The following is an 18,855-nucleotide window of genomic DNA, read 5'->3' as shown; positions in this document are numbered from 1 at the left end:
TGCATTCGTTTTTTTATTTACATGTTAAACAGCATTCCGCGTTTTTTTTTGAGTTGTCTTTGTTTTTGCTGCTACGATTGGCTATTCGCCTTCCCTGATCCCTGTGTAATACTACCCATCATTCTACAAAAGGGTTTTTAAATTTATGCATAATGAATATTTTAACCCCTGTTGGAGTGCAATGCCCATATATTATGCTTAAGCAAATGAATTTATTTTTGCTGAACTGTTTTCCAGCTTTGCCTTTATCCCTCAAGTGATTGGCATTGGTATGAAACCTTTCAGTGAGACGTGAGGAAAAGTAAAATGAAGGTAAATATTTGTTGTGGTGAGCTGGGTAATATTCAGTTCTGTTTATTTGTGCGAGATGGAAGCAAATGGCTTTTTCTGAAGAGTGACAGCCTAAACAGTTGGCACAAACTTAAAAAAAAAAAAAACAAACAAAAACAAAAAACTGGCTTTATCCTGAAAAAGTTGAAATGCATTTATATTCAGATGGATTAACTCTAACTTTTCCGTGCAATGTTTCTCTTACAATTGGTAAAAACCCCCAACAAAACAAATGAGTCAAACAGGAAAAAGCAAATGCTCACCCACTCTTTCTTTCTAGCATTATTCTAATATCTGGGATTGAGCACTCGCTGAATTTGTCCATCAGCTTTAGCAGTGTGCAACCACTTTCCACAGTGGAAGATTGTTGTGACTGAATTGGCTGTGTTGGTCACCTCAATACACTCTAAATACCACCCACTGTTGGGGCTAGTGCCGTCGTGCTCCACTTTGACCCTCAGCAATTCCCCAAGGTCCAGCATCTCCAGAACGAAGCGGTCTGTCCGCCCTCGCTCGAAAAGGTTGCGAAACTTCTGCCGTAGGTGACGCTTGCCTGAGTCACCATTGACGCCATACATGGTGATAAAAACATTTGCGTCTGTGCCGGCCGCTTTGACGTCCCCGGTGATGACGATGATTTCATACTTGACAGGGACCAGGTTGCGGACTTTGCTTGCAAAGCTCTCGATGGATTTATAGCACTCGAATGTCTGGAACTGGTCTTTTTTGGCTGCCAGGGGAATTTGTGCATCACAGTGGAAGAAATACCTAACCACAAGAGGATGCATTGATTCAGCACCATCAGTTTTATATAACATAATGCATGTTGTGAGAGTCTACTCACTTGTTTCCCAGCTCCTTTTCTGTCACCACCACCTCCATAACATGCCAGAAAGCCTCATTCTTCACCTTCTTGCCGTCTTTTGTGATGTGGCCAACGCAGATGCTAGCGATTTCCCCCACGTGCTTCGACGAGAACTCAAACGTGTCAGTGGCACCGCTGTGGAAGGGTGCAAGAGAAGTGTGTGTAGGGTTTTGATTTTAAACTGTTAAATTTTGTGGTCTGCCTGAGAGGTTCTGTTTCACCTCATGGGATTATCTCTCCTGAGAGTAAAGAGAAAATGAAGCTACAAGATAAAAGGGGGTAGAAAAAAATGTGTAAAAGAGGGCGATTATGTAAGACCACATTAGAGGGTTTTGCCATGAGTCGTGAACCCTGGACTCTCTGAAGACCTACCTTAAGAACTTCTTTTTCTTATTCTCCAGAACAAACTCCTTGGAACGGGCTTTCCTTCCTTCCAGCAGGATCCAGACATTTTCCGTTGTGGAGGCGTCATCTGCGTTAGCAGTTGTTGTGGCAATTTCATATTCTGTGGCCATGCACAGAGACACAAATTGCTGCATTATTTTACAAGTGACAAATGGTTGTAATTTACTGCAAGTGATTCATCTCAGATAATTACACAACCCATGATTATGCCTACAGACTCTCAGGATTACTAACTTGTTTTGTCACTGAGGTCTACAAAATCATTGTTGGCACAAGCCAGTTCCCTCATAATCTGCCCGTCATCTTCGTTTTTTGCCAACCAGCGGTCACAGGGGAACCTGAAGGTGTTGTCCAGGGCCTCATCTTTCACGTCAAGGTACTCCAGGTGCCATCCAGGAGCAGGGCCTGTTTACAGTAAGAGCAACAGTCAATGGTGAATTTATTCCATCTGTGCACAAATGTTATCTCAACCACTGATCTAAATTTTCCTGTTCCATTGTTTAACAAAAAAAAGGTAAAGTATATATAGTATAAAGTTTCTTGAGATGACTACTATTGTGAACAGGTACTTTATAAATAAAATAGATTTGAAGTAAACAAGCTAACATTAACACTGTGCTGTACATCCACTCTTGCAGTATCTAAGCAAGATTCTGTTATTCCATCTTCCAAGTATCCTTGTAAGACATTTTGTCAGCTTTTTTAGTCAAAAAGTTGAAAATAAAAAAAAGTACTTTGCTTCAATTCATTGCTTATACACAGCTCTTTTAAGGCCCTGCTGTGGCATTTCAATTGGGTTGATATACAGTGGCTTGCAAAAGTATTCGGCCCCCTTGAACTTTCCCACATTTTGTCACATTACAGCCACAAACATGAATCAATTTTATTGGAATTCCACGTGAAAGACCGATATAAAGTGGTGTACACGTGGGAAGTGGAATGAAAATCATACATGATTCCAAACATTTTTTACAAATAAATAACTGCAAAGTGGGGTGTGCGTAATTATTCAGCCCCCTGAGTCAATACTTTGTAAAACCACCTTTTGCTGGAATTACAGCTGCCAGTCTGGGGTATGTCTCTACCAGCTTTGCACATGTAGAGATTCTACAAAACAGCTCCAGCTCAGTCAGATTAGATGGACAGCGTTTGTGAACAGCAGTTTTCAGATCTTGCCACAGATTCTTGATTGGATTTCGATCTGGACTTTGACGGGGCCATTCTAACACATGGATATGTTTTGTTTTAAACCACTCCATTGTTGCCCTGGCTTTATGTTCAGGGTCATTGTCCTGCTGGAAGGTGAACCTCCGCCCCAGTCTCAAGTCTTTTGCAGACTCCAAGAGGTTTTCTTCCAAGATTGTCCTGTTTTGGCTCCATCCATCTTCCCATCAACTCTGACCAGCTTCCCTGTCCCTGCTGAAGAGAAGCACCCCCAGAGCCTGATGCTGCCACCACCATATTTGACAGTGGGGATTGTGTGTTCAGAGTGATGTGCAGTGTTAGTTTTTTGCCACACATAGCGTTTTGCATTTTGGCCACAAAGTTCCATTTTGGTCTCATCTGACCAGAGCACCTTCTTCCACATGTTTGCTGTGTCCCCCACATGGCTTGTGGCAAACTGCAAACGGGACTTCTTATGGTTTTCTGTTAACAATGGCTTTCTTCTTGCCACTCTTCCATAAAGGCCAACTTTGTGCAGTGCATGACTAACAGCTGTCCTATGAACAGATTTTCCCACCTGAGCTGTAGATCTCTGCAGCTCGTCCAGAGTCACCATGGGCCTCTTGGCTGCATTTCTGATCAGCGCTCTCCTTGTTCGGCCTGTGAGTTTAGGTGGACGGCCTTGTCTCGATAGGTTTACAGTTGTGCCATACTCCTTCCATTTCTGAATGATTGCTTGAACAGTGCTCCGTGGGATGTTCAAGGCTTGCGAAATCTTTTTGAGCCTGCTTTAAATTTCTCAATAACCTTAACCCTGACCTGTCTGGTGTGTTCTTTGGACTTCATGGTGTTGTTGCTCCCAGTATTCTCTTAGAAAACCTCTGAGGCCGTCACAGATTACTCCAAACTGCTAAAACTTTCCTTCCTTTATTATGTGCTTACTTATGACTGTAGTTCTCCTTGTCTCCTTACCTTTGTTGTCATGCCACACTCTGACTTTTGACAGTTCGCCCAGACTGAGCATGTCAGGAAATCTGAACACGTCCTTCATTTTTCGCTCAAACTTGTTTCTGTTGGTGCTCTCTTTCAGAGGCAGCGTCCCTGTGTCTCCATACTCCCCAAACACAATCAGAAACACGTTGGCATCAGTGCCAGCACCTAGAATATTGCAAAGATCAGAGAACAGAACTCCAATAAACTTTAACTTATGAGAAAATCTATTAGTAGTTGTAAACATGCTTGTTAAAGTTAAGCACTCAGTGTCTTATTTAACACTTAAAAAAGATGTAAAATACTCATAGAAGTTCAACAAACGTAAAATTTGGGGAAGAAATTTGTGCAGTTAAAGAGGGCTCTGGGATGATTAGAAAAAAACCCCAACTTTGAATATTGATATTTATTTATTTATTTTTTTAAACTTTATTCCAAGCAGACAAATTAAGTTAAAATTGACTGATACAGTTTCTTTAACCTGGTCAACTTTCTAAATATATGTGGAAACATTCTGTGACCCACCTGCAACGTCACTAGTCTGGACTTGGATGATGTAAGTTGTTTTTTCTACCATCTCCTCGTCATCCACCATAGCCGCCAGCTCACACACCTTTGTCCTCTTGGGCCCTTTGGTCTTGGACAGCCAGTTCTCGTAGGTGAACAGGTACTCTTCCTCTGTGGTCAGGTTTCTCATCAGGATCTAACATTTTAAATCAGACGATGACCTCACAATTCGCATTAAACAAATGTCCACATGTGAAATCTACTATTTAGCTGCAGCAGAGGAGGAGGAAATTGACTGTGATTTTGGAATAAATGCATTAATGTATATTTGTGGCTTGAAAAATGTTAAACAATCCACAAATACACTAAAGTTAACCTAGCATTCATCTGTTTCCACTGCAAAAGAATCTGATTAATTAACGGTATTTGCGAAGGCTGAAAAAAGAAATTGCTTCATTATTAAATTAGCAAATTAAAAGATTGTGGTTTAAAAATCACAAGAGTTATTGTTTTAATTACAGCTTAGAGACAGCGCCATCCACTGCAATGATATACCAAACACGCAAGTGAAATTTACTAACTTGTGAAAACTGTTCAGTGTTCCACCTCATTTCATTACCTGAATAGGAACATTTATATAATTTCACAAATACTGTACAATCATTACTTACTTCATTAGGTACATCTGTTCAACCGGTTAATAATGCAAATATTTAATTAGTAAGTCAGACAGCTGCAGCTCAATGCCTTTAAGTGTGTAGACATAGTCCAGATGACCTCCTAAAGTTAAAACTGAACATCAGAATGTGGAAGAAAAGTTATTTAAGTAACTGACCGTGGCATGGTTGTTGGTGCCAGATGGGCTGGTCTGAGTATTTCAGAAACTGTTGATTTTCCCACATAACCATCTTTAGGGTTTATAGTAGTGATGTGCGATACCACTGATTTCCTTTCCGATCCGATACCAATTAATATTCAGGGTGGTATCGACGATACTGATCCGATACCGATAGTTTGATCTCAAGTTATAGCATCATAATGATTACAGGACATCAGATTTCTTGTTCTTATCACTTAATAATGCAGATGAGTTCATCATATAGAAATAGAAAAACTGAAGTTGGGCGCTATTTGAACACCTTGCCTGCCTGCATCACTAAAGGACTCCGTGAGAGTCTCGCCCTAGCAGCACCTGTCCATCTCCTCCTCTTCAGTTCGCTTCAACATACGCTCGTCATATTCTGTGATATGATTTGCTCTGAGGTGTTTGACAAGGTTAGTGATGTTGCCACAACCATACATGCCAACCCTCCCGATGTTTCCAGGAGAATCCTGAATTTCAGTGCCCCTTCCAAAAATCTCCTGGAGCCACCATTCTCCCGAATTTCTCCCGATTTTCCACCCGGACATCAAAATTGAAAAACCATGTCGCAGAATTCATAGCGCGGCGCGGCCCAGCCTATTCCAGTTTCCAGATACTTAGTTTTAATATTACTCTTATTTCTCTTTCTGGGTCGCAAAAAAACTTTTAACATATTTTCAGGTGAGAATGTAGCTGTGTAAACTTCAAATATCTGAGCCAACCGACACATCGTCTTCAAACCCCCGCGGTCGTTAAACATGATATATAAGTCACTTTGATAACTTAAAAATGTTATTGTTTGGCTTTTTCAGTGTTTTATTTGTTCGCGAGTAAATCGGTTTGGCTGAGAATAAAGTTATTAGATTAGATTAAATAAAATTTAACTTTATTAATCCCTCGAGAGGGTTCCTCCGGGGTTTTCACACAGCTGAATAAACGTCAAACAGAAAACTGTTTAAACAGAAGTGTGAGACGGTCGAGAGTTTAAGTCAGCGCCCTGTTATATTTTAGATAGCAAGGAGCAGAGTCTCAGGTGGAAGCAGCCTCTGAATTTGGACACCCCCGCTGTTTCCGGGCCGGCCAATAATAACGGTGACATTTAACGTATTTTATCCGATAAATAAACACTGTAAACTTTATTTATCAACCCCCCAACAGCCTTTTTGAATGTCTCCCTAATTCTGAGGTCTCAAGGTTGGCAAGTATGGCCACAACACCTCACTTTTTGCCACATGTATCGCAAACCACGTCTTGGCTGTTTGTGGATGTAAAATACGTCCGCAAATTACTCCAATTACGCTCAGCCATTGTTGTGAGTGCACACGCCAGCGGCTGCGAGACATTTATACAGCCGTATTTCGCACATGACTATGAAAGGCGGAAGAGGAAGTAGTGCCTTTGAATGTAGACAATCCGAATGTTATAGTTTCTTTCCACTGTGTTGCTGTTAATGATAAACTACAAATTTACTCTAAACTACTAAAATATCGATATTTTAATGTGAGAATCGATTCTAGAACATAAATGATTGGTATCGGAGGAATCGATATTTCAGGATCGATCTGCACATCACTAGTTTATAGAGGACGGACAGAAAAAGATAAAATATCCAGTGATCTGATTGTTCTCTGTGCAGTGAAAATGCCTTTTGATGCCAGAGAAAGACTGCATTGAGCTGATAGGGAGCCAACAGTGACTCAAAAAAACCACACCTTGCAACCAAGGTATGCAGAAAAACATCTCTGAAAGCACAAAATATCAAATGCTGCAGCAGATCACACTGAGTGCCACTCCTGTTTGCTAAGAGCAGGAACCTGAGGCTACAATACACATGGGATCAACAGAACAGATGATTGGAAAAATGTTGTCTGGTCTGATGAGTTCTTGATTTCTGCTGCAACATTCAGATAGTAGTGTCTGAATTTGTTGCAAACAACATGAAAACATGGATCCATCCTGCTTGCATCAACAGTTCAGGCTGCTAGTGGTGGTTTAATGATGTGGGGGATATTTTCTTGGCATGCTTTGGGCCCCTTAGTACCAACTGAGCATTATTGAAATGCCACAGCCTACCTGAGAATTGATGCTGATCATTTCCATCCCTTTATGGCCACGGTGTACCCATCTTCTGATGGTTGCTTTCAAAAGGATGACACACCATATCACAAAGCTCAAGTAATCTCAAACTGATTGCTTGAATATGAAAATGAGCTCACTGTTCTCAAATGGCCTCTACAGTCACCAGATCTCAATCAAGCAGAGCACCTTTGGGATTTGGCTCAACGGGGGATTTGTATCATGGTTGTGGGGCCAACAAATCTGCAGCAAGTGTTTGACGGTATCATGTCAGTAATGGGTAAAATCTCAGAGGAATGTATACACCACCTTGTTGAACCTATGCCATGAAGAATTAAGCCAGTTCTGAATGTAAAAGGGGATCTAGCAAACTGTACCTTATAAAGTAGCACATGAGTGTAACACGTAATATTTATGATAAACTGATGTGAAAGTTTTGTGCTACCTCAAAATGTGCATCTGCTTTCCGGTAATTGCAAATTATTTCTTATCATTCCTTCTTTCTTACATTTTGTATTCTAATACCAGACGTGTTGCATCAGACTCTCTTTGCATTACCCTGTCAAGAAACCAGTCTGGGCGGCTTCCGGTGCCATCTATTCGAATTCTGATCTTCTTCAAAGGAGCGATGTCATCTATCTCCAAGGTAAATGTGTCTTCTTGCCCTCTTTCAAACCTGAATGAACCAATATATATGGATTAAGCTGCATTTAAAGACATGACTGTGCTAATTAAATAGTTTAACCTTTCTGAAGATACATTTAATTGCATTTTAACTTTCATGCCTTTGTAGCTGTACACAGCAGCTGGTTAGATTATCTTAGGTTAAACGGCATAAACAGTGAAACAGCCTGTCCAATTTTGTCCATAGGCAACAGCACAGATTAACATAAAACACTGTGTTTATTCAGAAACATGTGGTGCTTATGGCATTTATATGGCAGACTCTTTGTTATTACGATCTTAGTGCCAATAAAGGAAATCACTGCTTTGATCCAAAATACCACACAATAAGTGACATTTCTTTATAATTAGGTCACATTAATGAGATGCAACACATATATTATTGAACTTTAAAGGTGCTGATGAGCTCATTTTGTTTGTTTAAACTCAGGCATCCCACATTTCCAGTATTTGCACTGAAAGTATCAACTGTTTCTTTACTGATAAGTAATCACTGTGAACTGACCTATCCTCATTTTTGGGCAGAAGCATTTCCTCTGTGCTCCCATTGGCTCCGAACACGGTCAGGAAAATGTTGGTATCAGTTCCTGCATACTGAATGTCACCTGTGGCAACCGTGACTGAATAAACAACCTAAAAAAATACAGTACACAGAGATACAGATACAGTTTTTATGTAACACATTAACTGAATGTTTTCCAACACTTCATATTTTAGGTGCGGTGACTCACTTTGCGGATAATGTTGATCGTGCTGGAGTCCAGCACATTGAACAGTCTGGCAGTCAGACCATCTCCCCTGTCTTTAGCCAGCCAGCACTTACATGGAAAGATGTACTTGATACCTTTGGTTGGCACGGCAACCGACAGCTCATCCACCAACCAGCAGCTCTCTGGTGTGACACCATTATGGCCAAGCTGAGAGGGAAGAGAAGGGAGAGGAGATGGAGAGGGAATTTGTATATCACTTGATTTTTGTTTGATCTAGGCACATCTAGAATTAATTATTGCTGAGCTAGAATGGTTTTATTAAAATTTTAATAGCAGTGCATCTGAAGAGACAGCAGAGAGGAGACAGTTTCACAGATTTAGCTACAGAAAGAGTCCCAGATTCTCACTTCCACCCTCTTGATCTCTCCCACGTCAGTTCCATAGCACACAAAGTGCTCCATGGAGCCAGCTGTGAAGGATTTCTTTCCCTCTGGCAGGTCCAGCCACAGCCGGTCTGTCTCGACGTCATTGGGACCAATGATGATGACATAAACCCTCGCTGTGGTGCTGGCATCTTGTTCGATCGCCGTGGACAGGGTGAAGTGATAAGGGATGACTGGGTGAGAGAGAAAAACTGCTTTGAGATTTTTTTCCACATATAAAATTCAGTCTGATGTCTCAGCCACTTCAGAGACCATTCCTACTTCTTTAATATTAGTACTATCATCTAGCTCCAGGCTGAGTGTGACCTTTTGATCTTTTTCAAATATGGATGGAGACAATATTAAAGTTTATCTTAAAGGAGTAGTTTGACATTTTGGGAAAGGTGTATTCTTACAGAAAGTCAGATTAAGGTGGAAGATTGTTAGCACTCTTTTAAAACTGTAGCCAGCAGCCATTTACCTTAGCATAGCACGAAGACTTATAGTCAGGAAATAATCCTTCATCACTATACACTGTAAAAGCATACAGCTGTTCTTCTTAGACGAAACATGTTGTGTTAATTAATGAGCCTTTAAGGTGTTTGTAGATGCTTTTCTTTTATTAAGGCTACATCAGTGTTATTCTAGTGCTTTAGCACACACATACTATCATGTGCAGCCAAAGAAAGAGAGCAGAGGGATGCTTGTTTTGTGTCTTGTATCATACAGAAGAACAGAAACAGCAACGTTTCAGATCAGAGATTTATTTTGCCTGAGGTAGAGCAGTTCCACTACTAATCAGAAGGTCAGTTGTTCAATCCCTCCTCCTCCTTCATTCTGCACGTTGAAGTGTCCTTGGGCAAGATACTGACCCTCAAATCCGCCTCCCCGTGCATCCTTCAAAAAGTGTGTTCGTGTGTGTGTTTGAAAGTCCTTAGAGGCAGAAAATATAGCTCAAATGTGTGTGTGAATGTGGGTTGTAATAATCAATTGCTTTGAGTGCTCACTTAGACTAGAAAAGCACTACATAAGTACCAGTTCATTTAGCATCCCTGGTAGAGAGGTACAAAGAGGATTATAGAGGATGAGGTTACAAAAGGTGTCTGAGCCAAGCTATCTTTTTTGTCTTTTTTTCTCATTTTTTGAAGCAATTGTAGGTCTGCGTACTACAATTTTGTGGATGTCTCTGCTTTCCTTTCCACACTAAAAAAAGTCAGAACTGCATTGGCAGGACTTCCAGAAGTCTCAGTTTTAGGAGTGCTGTGGTGAGTGAGTTCAGGCACAAGGCGTAACTTTGGTAAGTTAAACACTTTAAAATGAAAGCCACCAAGCACAAATTTCTTTAATGTTGGTTAATTTGGTGTAAATATTAGGGTGAACTATGACCTGATTGATATTACCTATATTTATCAAATTTCTATAAGTTTGCATTGATTCTTCCTGTTGATATTGTGGTTATTTATCATGTTGAATTTCAGTATTTTTTCCTGATATTTGTGTCCACTTCCAGAAACGTCATTTCACAAAGAGACACAATGAATAGACCTTACTTGGACCCTCTTCAACCACTACTGCCTTTTTCTTCTTTTTCTTCTTGTTGGCATTCTTGTCCAGTCCCAGTTTGGCCTGAGCAATCATTTTGGAATATGGATCAGAGCTTCTTTCACCCTCATACCCCTGAAACAGGCACAAAATAAACACAGCTATCAATTTTCTTTTCTGGAATAACTCTGACATACAAAGAAGAAAATATAAAACACTGTCTTTAAATACAACCTTGACGTAGAAGGTCCTGTCTATTCGTTTGTCCTCTTTCTTCGTTGATAGCCAGCGCTCACACAGGAACATGTATACCTCTTCTGTTTCCACATCCAGCACCTCCACCTGGTCCAGGTACCAATCAGCCCCAATCATAGAGTTGTTATGACGAACATGAATCTTAAACACCTGCCCCAAATCCACGGCCTCAATATTGAACTTATCCACCTAAAAGGCAAAAGGAATTGAACAGATTTAGATTTATTTTTGTGCAACATCACATAACGATTCGCACTTCTCCTCTAATACCTCTCCTCTCTCAAACTTGTTCTTGTTATTCTCAGATTTGGCGAGTTTCCGCTCTCCTGTGTCTCCCAAATCTCCATAAATGGTGAGGAAAACGTTGGCATCGGTCCCTGCTCCGTACATATCGCCTGTCCGCACAGACACCGTGTATGTGTGAGCTGTGAGGGAGGAAAAATTTTGAAGTCGGTAAATGCAGACCTTGTTTGCTAATAGATTTTTTTTTCCAACTGTGTTGTTTCCAGTCTCACAGCGTGTCTATTTATACAGCAAAATGTCTCAAAAAATTTGTACAACATGCAGAGGGTTGGTGTGACAGAAGAGGATGCTTTGGATAGTGCGAGATCGGCTGTGGTAACCCCTAAAGAGAGCAGCTGAAAGAAGAAGAATGTCTCAAAATTGGACTTTAAACCGTTCTCCCCACTAACCCTTTCAAAACTGAGTTCAGCTTTGAAAAAGTGCATGCTAGAAGAGCATATTAGGATGCTGAAAAGCAAAATCTACCAAGGCTTATATTGCTCCATGCTAGTTCAACATCTTCACCATGCAACAGCTGAAATACAAATAAGCACCTCTAATGTTTCCTTAGACAGAGCACTTGAAAGCAAGTGTAGTTACATTCCACCGGTGACATAACTTTCAACCTACTTTCCAAAGCATCTTCCACCTCAGTTTCAGTCGTTTTCAGTGTCCCATCCCTGAGGAGTTTCTGTGTGATGATGTCTGAAGGGACAAGCTCCCTCACCGTCTCACCATCATCTTCAGACTTAGCTAGCCAGCGCTCGCAAGGGAATATAGTCGTCTCAGAACCCTGCCATTAAACACACACAACTCTTCAGTCTGGCACCAGCTATGTTTCTCTAGCTGAGACTCAATGAACTGTGTGAGCCAGAAGATGTTAAATTATTAATTTGTTAATAATTTAATGAGGCCACAGACAAGAAATCTCTTAACGATGCACTTACAGTGCATTGCCTAAAGTATTCACTCATCTGCGTTCAAAGGCATATGAACTTGAGTGACATCCCATTCTTAATCCATAGGGTTGAACATGATGTTGCAGCTATAATAGCTTCAACTCTTCTGGGAAGGCTTTCCACAAGGTTTAAGAGTGTTTTTATGAGAATATTTGACTACTCTTCCAGAAGAGCGTTTGTGATGTTGGATGAGAAGGGTGCTGTCAGGACTCTGTACAGGACAATCAAATTCTTTCACACCAGACTCGCTCATCCATGTTTTTATGAACCTTATGTGCCTCGGTATGTGCTCTGTGATTTTATGTGACCTACCACTTTGTGGCTGAGCTGCTGTCATTCCTCAATCGCTTCCACTTAATAATAATAACAGTAAAAGTTTAATGTGGAATCCTTAGTAGTGCTTGACTTCACAGAGCTCCTGAGAGCAACCCATTGTGTCACAAATGTTTGTAGAAGCAGTGTGCATGCCTAGGTGCTTGATTTTATACACACACCTGTGGCCATGGAAGTAACTGGAACACCTTAGCCATGATTTGGATGAGTGAGTGAATAGTTTTGGCAATATAATGCCGCTATTATGGTGTCATCTCATGTGGCTTTTGCTTACCTTTCCTTTCCTGAGCTGTCGCCTGATCTCCACTCTGTCAAGATGCCATCCAGGATTGGTGCCGCTGTTGTCATGTCCTATCCTGATTTTCTCTATAACATCACCAATGTCCTCCAGCTGTTTAAAGACAACTTATCATTCGCAAACCGGCCGCCACTTTTTGAAAAGCTCTATCAGTGAGTAGCCACACATTACACTTACCTCCACAATAAACATGTCTTCAGCTCCCCTCTCAAAGCACAAGCGTCGCTCTCTCTTGTTGACACACAGGTGCTTCTGCTGAGTGCACACCCCCTTATGGCCATACAAGACTATAAACACGTCAGCATCTGTTCCCGCTCCAAATACATCGGTGGTGTATATCTTTATCTCATAAGGCACAACTGAAAAAAATGGAAAAGCTTTTTTGTTGACAGGTAAGGTGGAAGAACCCTTTTTGAGCCGTACACACACTGGTCCCATCATCGTTTACACTTCGGTTTATCAGGTGTCAGGTACAGCTGACCACTTGTGTTCAGATTTCCTTTCCTTCTTTTTAACCAAGAGTCAGCAAAGAAAACAACTATTTTAAGACTTGTAAAACACAAAAGCTGCATGAAAAAGAGAAAACAAGGTGTTACAATCTTGTTGTGGATGTATTAGACGCACTACAAAAAAATGTCAGTGCGTCAAAGACTGAAACTGCTTTGGCGGTTTCACCATTTATTGATGAGCAAACACTATCATGGTTAACTCATATTGATGACGTAGGAGTGGGTATATTTCAACTTAATATTCAAAAGCTTGCGTTTTGAATTTCAGAGGCCACAATTAAACGTGTATAATAGTCTTTGTTTCTATCCCACCTTGATTACTTGTCTGTTATTTGGTTTTAGTGCTTCAGAAGTAAGACCCTTGCTCAAAACAGAGCTACCCATTTTGCTCTTCACTGAAGGACAGTGTGGGTGGGAAACATGCCAGGCTGTCATGGATGAAGGTGGAGGACAGGCTGGCATATAATCTAGTCTTTTATATAAGAAACATTTGCATTTTAGGAAAGGCTATATTAGTATTCACAGCTAACGTTTACAGTTATGATACCAGACGTGCTTTTATGCCTTACAGAAAACATATCAGACTAAACTATCTAACTGTAATAACTGTCCATCATTCTTACTACAAGCATTGATAAGCAATTAAAAGCAAGAAGTTTAGGAAGAAAGTCGTGCAGTATATGTGGTTATTTATCTGTGGAGAGGGATCACAGTTGTGCTAGCTGATAGCATAACTGCTGGCTTAAAATGTGTTTATTGTCACTGATGACATTTTTCTGTTTTAGTGTTAACTTGTTGTTGAAACTCAAAGGAATCATTTGATCTTTTAATACATTTGCTGTCCTAAATAGTTAACATCTAACTGGTAAGATACTGAATGAAAATACAAAGTAAGGTGTAGAAATTATATCTATAGATAATTGCTACTATAATATCCTGAAATTGGTTGAACTTTTAGAGCCTGCTTTATAAAAATGCCCTTATATTGAAGGGCATTAAATTATCGTCATTGATTAAATAATAACAGTCTTTGAGCCCGCTTTATAAACTGCAATATTATTTATTTACTTTCTTGTTGTTTGTATAAACTAACTGACATGAATGGATCATAATGCATAAGTTGAGTTTGCATACATATTGATAAAAAACAAACTATACTCTATAAGTCAATATTTCGGGCTGTTGTCTCAAACTTTATCTCAAAATTTGGATTTATTAACTCAAACTAATGAGAAAATAACTTTATCAAGGGGAGGCTGGAGCCTATCCCAGCTGTCATAGGGCGAGAGGCAGGGTACACCCTGAACAGGTCGCCAGTCTAACACACAGACACAGACAACCATTTGCACTCAAATAACTTAAATTCTGAGTAATTTTGTCTAAAGTTTGAGTGAGTAAGTCATAATCTTTTTTTGGAAAATAACCTGAAATTTCGACTTAGCTCTGCCAATCGAAAATGTTTTTTTCAAGGGCAGAAACAAGCCTTCATTGGAGGAATGATAATAAAAAGACAGGACACCACTGCAGCTTTATAACATTCATTACAGGTTGGAGTTAAGCACCATTCTTCAGGCAGACTGCTTTAAAATACATTTTACTGCTAATGCTTCCGCTCTTTTATCAGAGTGAAATTTTGCATAAAGCACTTTTAGAGGACGATTTCTCAATAAGCCTACTCTACGTTTACTAATGGATTTGAGTGCTTATATCACTGCTGTTCACTCACATGGTGTGTAGAATTCAGTCTGTAAGTCAGCAGGATAGAGGTCCCTCACAGTTGCACCATCATCCTCCCCTTTATCCAGCCAACGGCCACATGGGAAGCGCATCCTCTGACCCTGTGAAGGGGCATCAATGTCGATCCAGTCCAAGAACCAACCAGATGAACCCCCTGATTCAGAAAAAAAAAGTTTATTTTTTTTGTACAGTGCAGTGCTTATGTATATGACTGCTTTGTTTGTTTTTGGACAGTACGTTCTTTCCCCACCTGAGTTGTCGTGCCCGATTCGAACTTTTACCAGGTCGCCCAGATCCACGGCCTCCACAGTGAACTCATTTATCATCCCCTGTTCAAACTTATTCTTGTAGTTTTTACAAGCCTTTAGATTGATGATCCCTGTGGGTGACATGCAGATTTTTTTAAAATTCTGATATTTAGCCAGTAACAGGGATGCCACCATAATGCAGGGATGATGCTGAATTATCGCACCTGTGTCATCATTTTCACCAAAGAGGATGGCGAAGACGTTGGAATCAGTTCCAGCATACTTCTTTTCTCCAGTTTTTATCTTAAGAGTATATGTAGTAGACATAGCTGCAGGATAAATTTATCATATAAGTACATGAAACTTGTCATATTGGTCTTCCACTAATCTTATCCCACTGAGGCGTAAACAAGCTTTGAAGCTTCATTACATTTCTGCTCCAGGCCCAGAGTACCACTCGTGCCCTCATCATCATCATCCTTCCTCATGAAGGCCTCATCCACGGGAACCAGCTCTCTCGCTATCTGCCCGTCGTCTTCATCAACTGCAAGCCAGCGGTTACAAGGGAAGTAGTATCTACAGAAGAAACACCTCTGTTCAACACTCCAAGATATAATCTTGTTAATTTACTCTCCTAATCACACAAAATCTTTAATCCTTGTTTGCTGTAGGATTTTTCTGGAATCCAGCTGAATAACTAAGCAAAACCCACATGGCTGTATGTTTGTGGCACCTACGTTGTATCCTCTTTTGTGTCCACTATTTCAACACGATCCAGGTACCAAGAGGAGTAAGACTCAGAGTTGTCATGACGGATTCGTAGCTTCTTCAAAGGGCCCAAATCAACGGCTGTCACGATGAAAACATCCTCCTGCAAAATGCAGCAACTAGATGTTTTACAAATCACTTTTAATTTAACTGTTTTTATTTGATAGTCCAAAGTGATACCAGAGCAGAAATGAATCGGGACTCACAAGAGTGTTAACTGATAGAAGAGAAGTTGGTTTGAAACAGTACTGAAATATATGAAAGCTTTGAAACTTTACAAGGGAAAGACAGAAAAGGCACAAATATATGAAAATGGAATGCAATCCATCCAGAGTTGCTACAGTATATCTGACCACATCACAAATATATTATTAGAAGAAGCATGTAAGCAAAAACAAGGTAATATGAAAACTCCCTGTTTCTGCGATGCTGTGTAAAATGTAGAGAAGAACAAAATGCAAAATCCCATATTTACCTAAAAATAAGTCAAAGACAACTTAAAAAAAACTTTAGTTGAATTTGATATGTATATTATAATGTTCCCAAAGTCTTGAAAGTAGGCAGGGTAGTTCAACAAACAGACTCTTTTACTTTTGTTTTTACAATTGAGTCATGTTGTTCACGTCACAGAGGTACCTATATGTGGTTTGACATTGTCCTGAGAAATCATCATCTGTATGGCTGCATATGATTTGGAATCATCTGGTGGGATTCATATGTTTCTCCATAACTTGTATGTACTCTTCAGCCTTAACAGTGCCTACCATGTGCAAGTTACTCATGCTTTTAGAATGCACACTAATATTAAGTCATACAGTTCCTCACATTTTTAGAGAGGAGGAAGTGATGGGCATGTTTTCCATCATTTTTATAATTTTTAATTAAATACACTAAGTGATTTGCAAGTCAATTCATTTTTTTCACCTTTCCTATTATGTTAAAAAAGGAGAAGACGGCTGGTCATACTCCACAGAAAACAGTTAAATGAATATGTGAGCTGCAGTTAAATTTCTTCATGGTAATGTGACAAAGATGGCACCATTCGTTTGTTCCCTTCTCCCTTCCACTTGCCACTCCTGGATTTATTTCTGTCTTCCCGAATCATCTGAAAACAGTTGATGTTAGTGACGGGATCTTGAATTATTCTTGAAGATGTGTTTCTGTGACACTCAGTATAATACACACATGAAGGGCCCCTCATTTCTCACAAAAGCTGTTAGCCTCTCTGTGGTCCAGCCATCTCACAGGCATGACAGTGTCTGTTTTCTGGGCCTGTTTCTTTTCCCTTGTAGCTTCCTTCTACTTCCACATCCCCTGCTTGTTATCCTCTGATTTCTGCAGGGATGTCTGTTGTTGTTATTCCGGTCGTCATGCAACTGCAGCACGTTTAATAAAAATGGTAATAAGGGGTCGAGAAAACAGAGCAGGTCTCCCAAGCAACATGTCCGGTGATGGCATAGCTCAAGAAAAAAAAGGTACTAGCAATAAACGAAACAAACCAAGTGTGACAAGAAAAAGTAAAAGAAAGCAAAAAAGGAAGGAAGAAAAGGACAGAGAGAAAGAGAGGTGGGGTTGTTGAGGAAATATTCAGTTTATTTCACTGTTAAGGCACTCACTCATGAGTAAAATATAGTATTTTTTTTTTTTACATTGTATCACATAAAAGTATTTATTTATTTATTTATTTTTTAAAAAAGAAGAACAATTCCTTTACAGAACTGAGGGTGACACTGTTTATTCAGGAGCTTTAATTGGTCATAAATAAACTCTCTTTCTTAAATTTTGTTATTATATATATGCCTCTTAAAGTATCTTTAATGAAAAAAACGATTTTAAACAGAACTAAACAGAGAAAAGGTGTAGATGTCTGTCAGCCACAGACCAAACATTCCCACTCACCGAATGGACTTTTTACTTGTGTCTTAGAAACAGACCCATTTTCCACTGAAGTGAGCTCTATGTTCTTACAGGGCCAGCTGTGATAATTAATTAACAGGTGTGGATAAAGTATGGAGTAAAAGTAGGACGGGTTCAATGACGCAGAGGACTCCTGTGAGTCCAAGCCGGCTTGCCTGCAGGAGTGTTTGTAACCCTACCAGAATATGCTCCCACCCACACCTCAGTGGAAGACTCATGTTGCGCGAACATGGTTGAATCTTTGACTAACTGCTGGTTAATTTTCAGCATGACACATTTTTGAACAAATGTATAAAGGTGTTCAGCTGTGATGAAAGCTACTAAGATATTTTTTTTAAGAATATCAATTCGTAGAACTTGCCACAATAGAGCATAATCACAAATATAATCAATTGACATCTTTAAATCTAAATCATCATTTTTATAATCATACAAATTTAGAAGTGATTGTGTATTTCCTTTATTACCTGCCCTCCCTCAAATTTATTGATGTTGTCAGAATTCTTCAGGCAGCGCTCTCCAGTGTCTCCGTTCTCTCCATAAATATTAATGTAGACATTGGCGTCGGTCCCGGCTCCCATCATGTCACCAGTGAAGACACACACTTCGTAGGTGTTGACTGTCAGACAAAACAAGGGTTCAATTACTAACACCTTGTTAACCTGTCATACATGCCCTCCAAGTAAATGTGTGAACCAATTATGGCTAAAACACAACACTGAAGACACAATGAAGATGTCGTAAATAAAAATAAATTTCAGTTCTTTATTGCTTATTAGCTGTAGCTAATTGAAATTTCTTAAATGACTAAAAATGGGATAAGGTGGTACTGGGAAGTCTTGTTCAAAAAGATAAATGCAGACAGGTGGGTGCTCACTGGAAAACTGATAGAAAATACATCTGCTTTAAGCCTATGTCTTAAATTAATTAACTATGTGAGGAGAAGGGATGCATATGGGAAGAAGAGGTGCTCTTTGAATAAAACAGACCTT

The 18,855-nt window shown here is 39.8% G+C and overlaps 1 protein-coding gene across 1 annotated transcript in view; it reads right to left on the bottom strand.

Moving 5' to 3' along the window:
• Positions 1-332: 332 nt before the first annotated feature.
• loxhd1b (lipoxygenase homology PLAT domains 1b) overlaps positions 333-18,855 on the bottom strand; it is a 31,063-nt gene continuing 12,540 nt past the window's right edge. Inside the window, exons 21-42 of the mRNA XM_026188989.2 lie at positions 18,331-18,482; positions 15,916-16,049; positions 15,609-15,754; positions 15,403-15,507; positions 15,181-15,309; positions 14,920-15,084; positions 12,862-13,043; positions 12,661-12,777; positions 11,725-11,887; positions 11,083-11,237; positions 10,792-11,001; positions 10,566-10,692; positions 9,001-9,209; positions 8,615-8,800; positions 8,389-8,516; positions 7,758-7,875; positions 4,280-4,457; positions 3,737-3,922; positions 1,835-2,005; positions 1,568-1,700; positions 1,175-1,330; positions 333-1,098 (exon numbers count right to left, since the gene is read on the bottom strand). Of these exons, the coding sequence (XP_026044774.2) occupies positions 618-1,098; positions 1,175-1,330; positions 1,568-1,700; positions 1,835-2,005; positions 3,737-3,922; positions 4,280-4,457; positions 7,758-7,875; positions 8,389-8,516; positions 8,615-8,800; positions 9,001-9,209; positions 10,566-10,692; positions 10,792-11,001; positions 11,083-11,237; positions 11,725-11,887; positions 12,661-12,777; positions 12,862-13,043; positions 14,920-15,084; positions 15,181-15,309; positions 15,403-15,507; positions 15,609-15,754; positions 15,916-16,049; positions 18,331-18,482 (3,731 nt within the window). The 3' untranslated portion in view covers positions 333-617. The remainder of the gene's footprint in view (positions 1,099-1,174; positions 1,331-1,567; positions 1,701-1,834; positions 2,006-3,736; positions 3,923-4,279; positions 4,458-7,757; positions 7,876-8,388; positions 8,517-8,614; positions 8,801-9,000; positions 9,210-10,565; positions 10,693-10,791; positions 11,002-11,082; positions 11,238-11,724; positions 11,888-12,660; positions 12,778-12,861; positions 13,044-14,919; positions 15,085-15,180; positions 15,310-15,402; positions 15,508-15,608; positions 15,755-15,915; positions 16,050-18,330; positions 18,483-18,855) is intronic.

The sequence above is a fragment of the Astatotilapia calliptera genome, chromosome 12 (assembly GCF_964374335.1).
Source record: "Astatotilapia calliptera chromosome 12, fAstCal68.1, whole genome shotgun sequence".
NCBI classification, from domain to species: Eukaryota; Metazoa; Chordata; class Actinopteri; order Cichliformes; family Cichlidae; genus Astatotilapia; species Astatotilapia calliptera.
The sequence above is the reverse complement of the archived record's forward strand: the minus strand, read 5'-3'. Positions and strand labels throughout refer to the sequence as shown.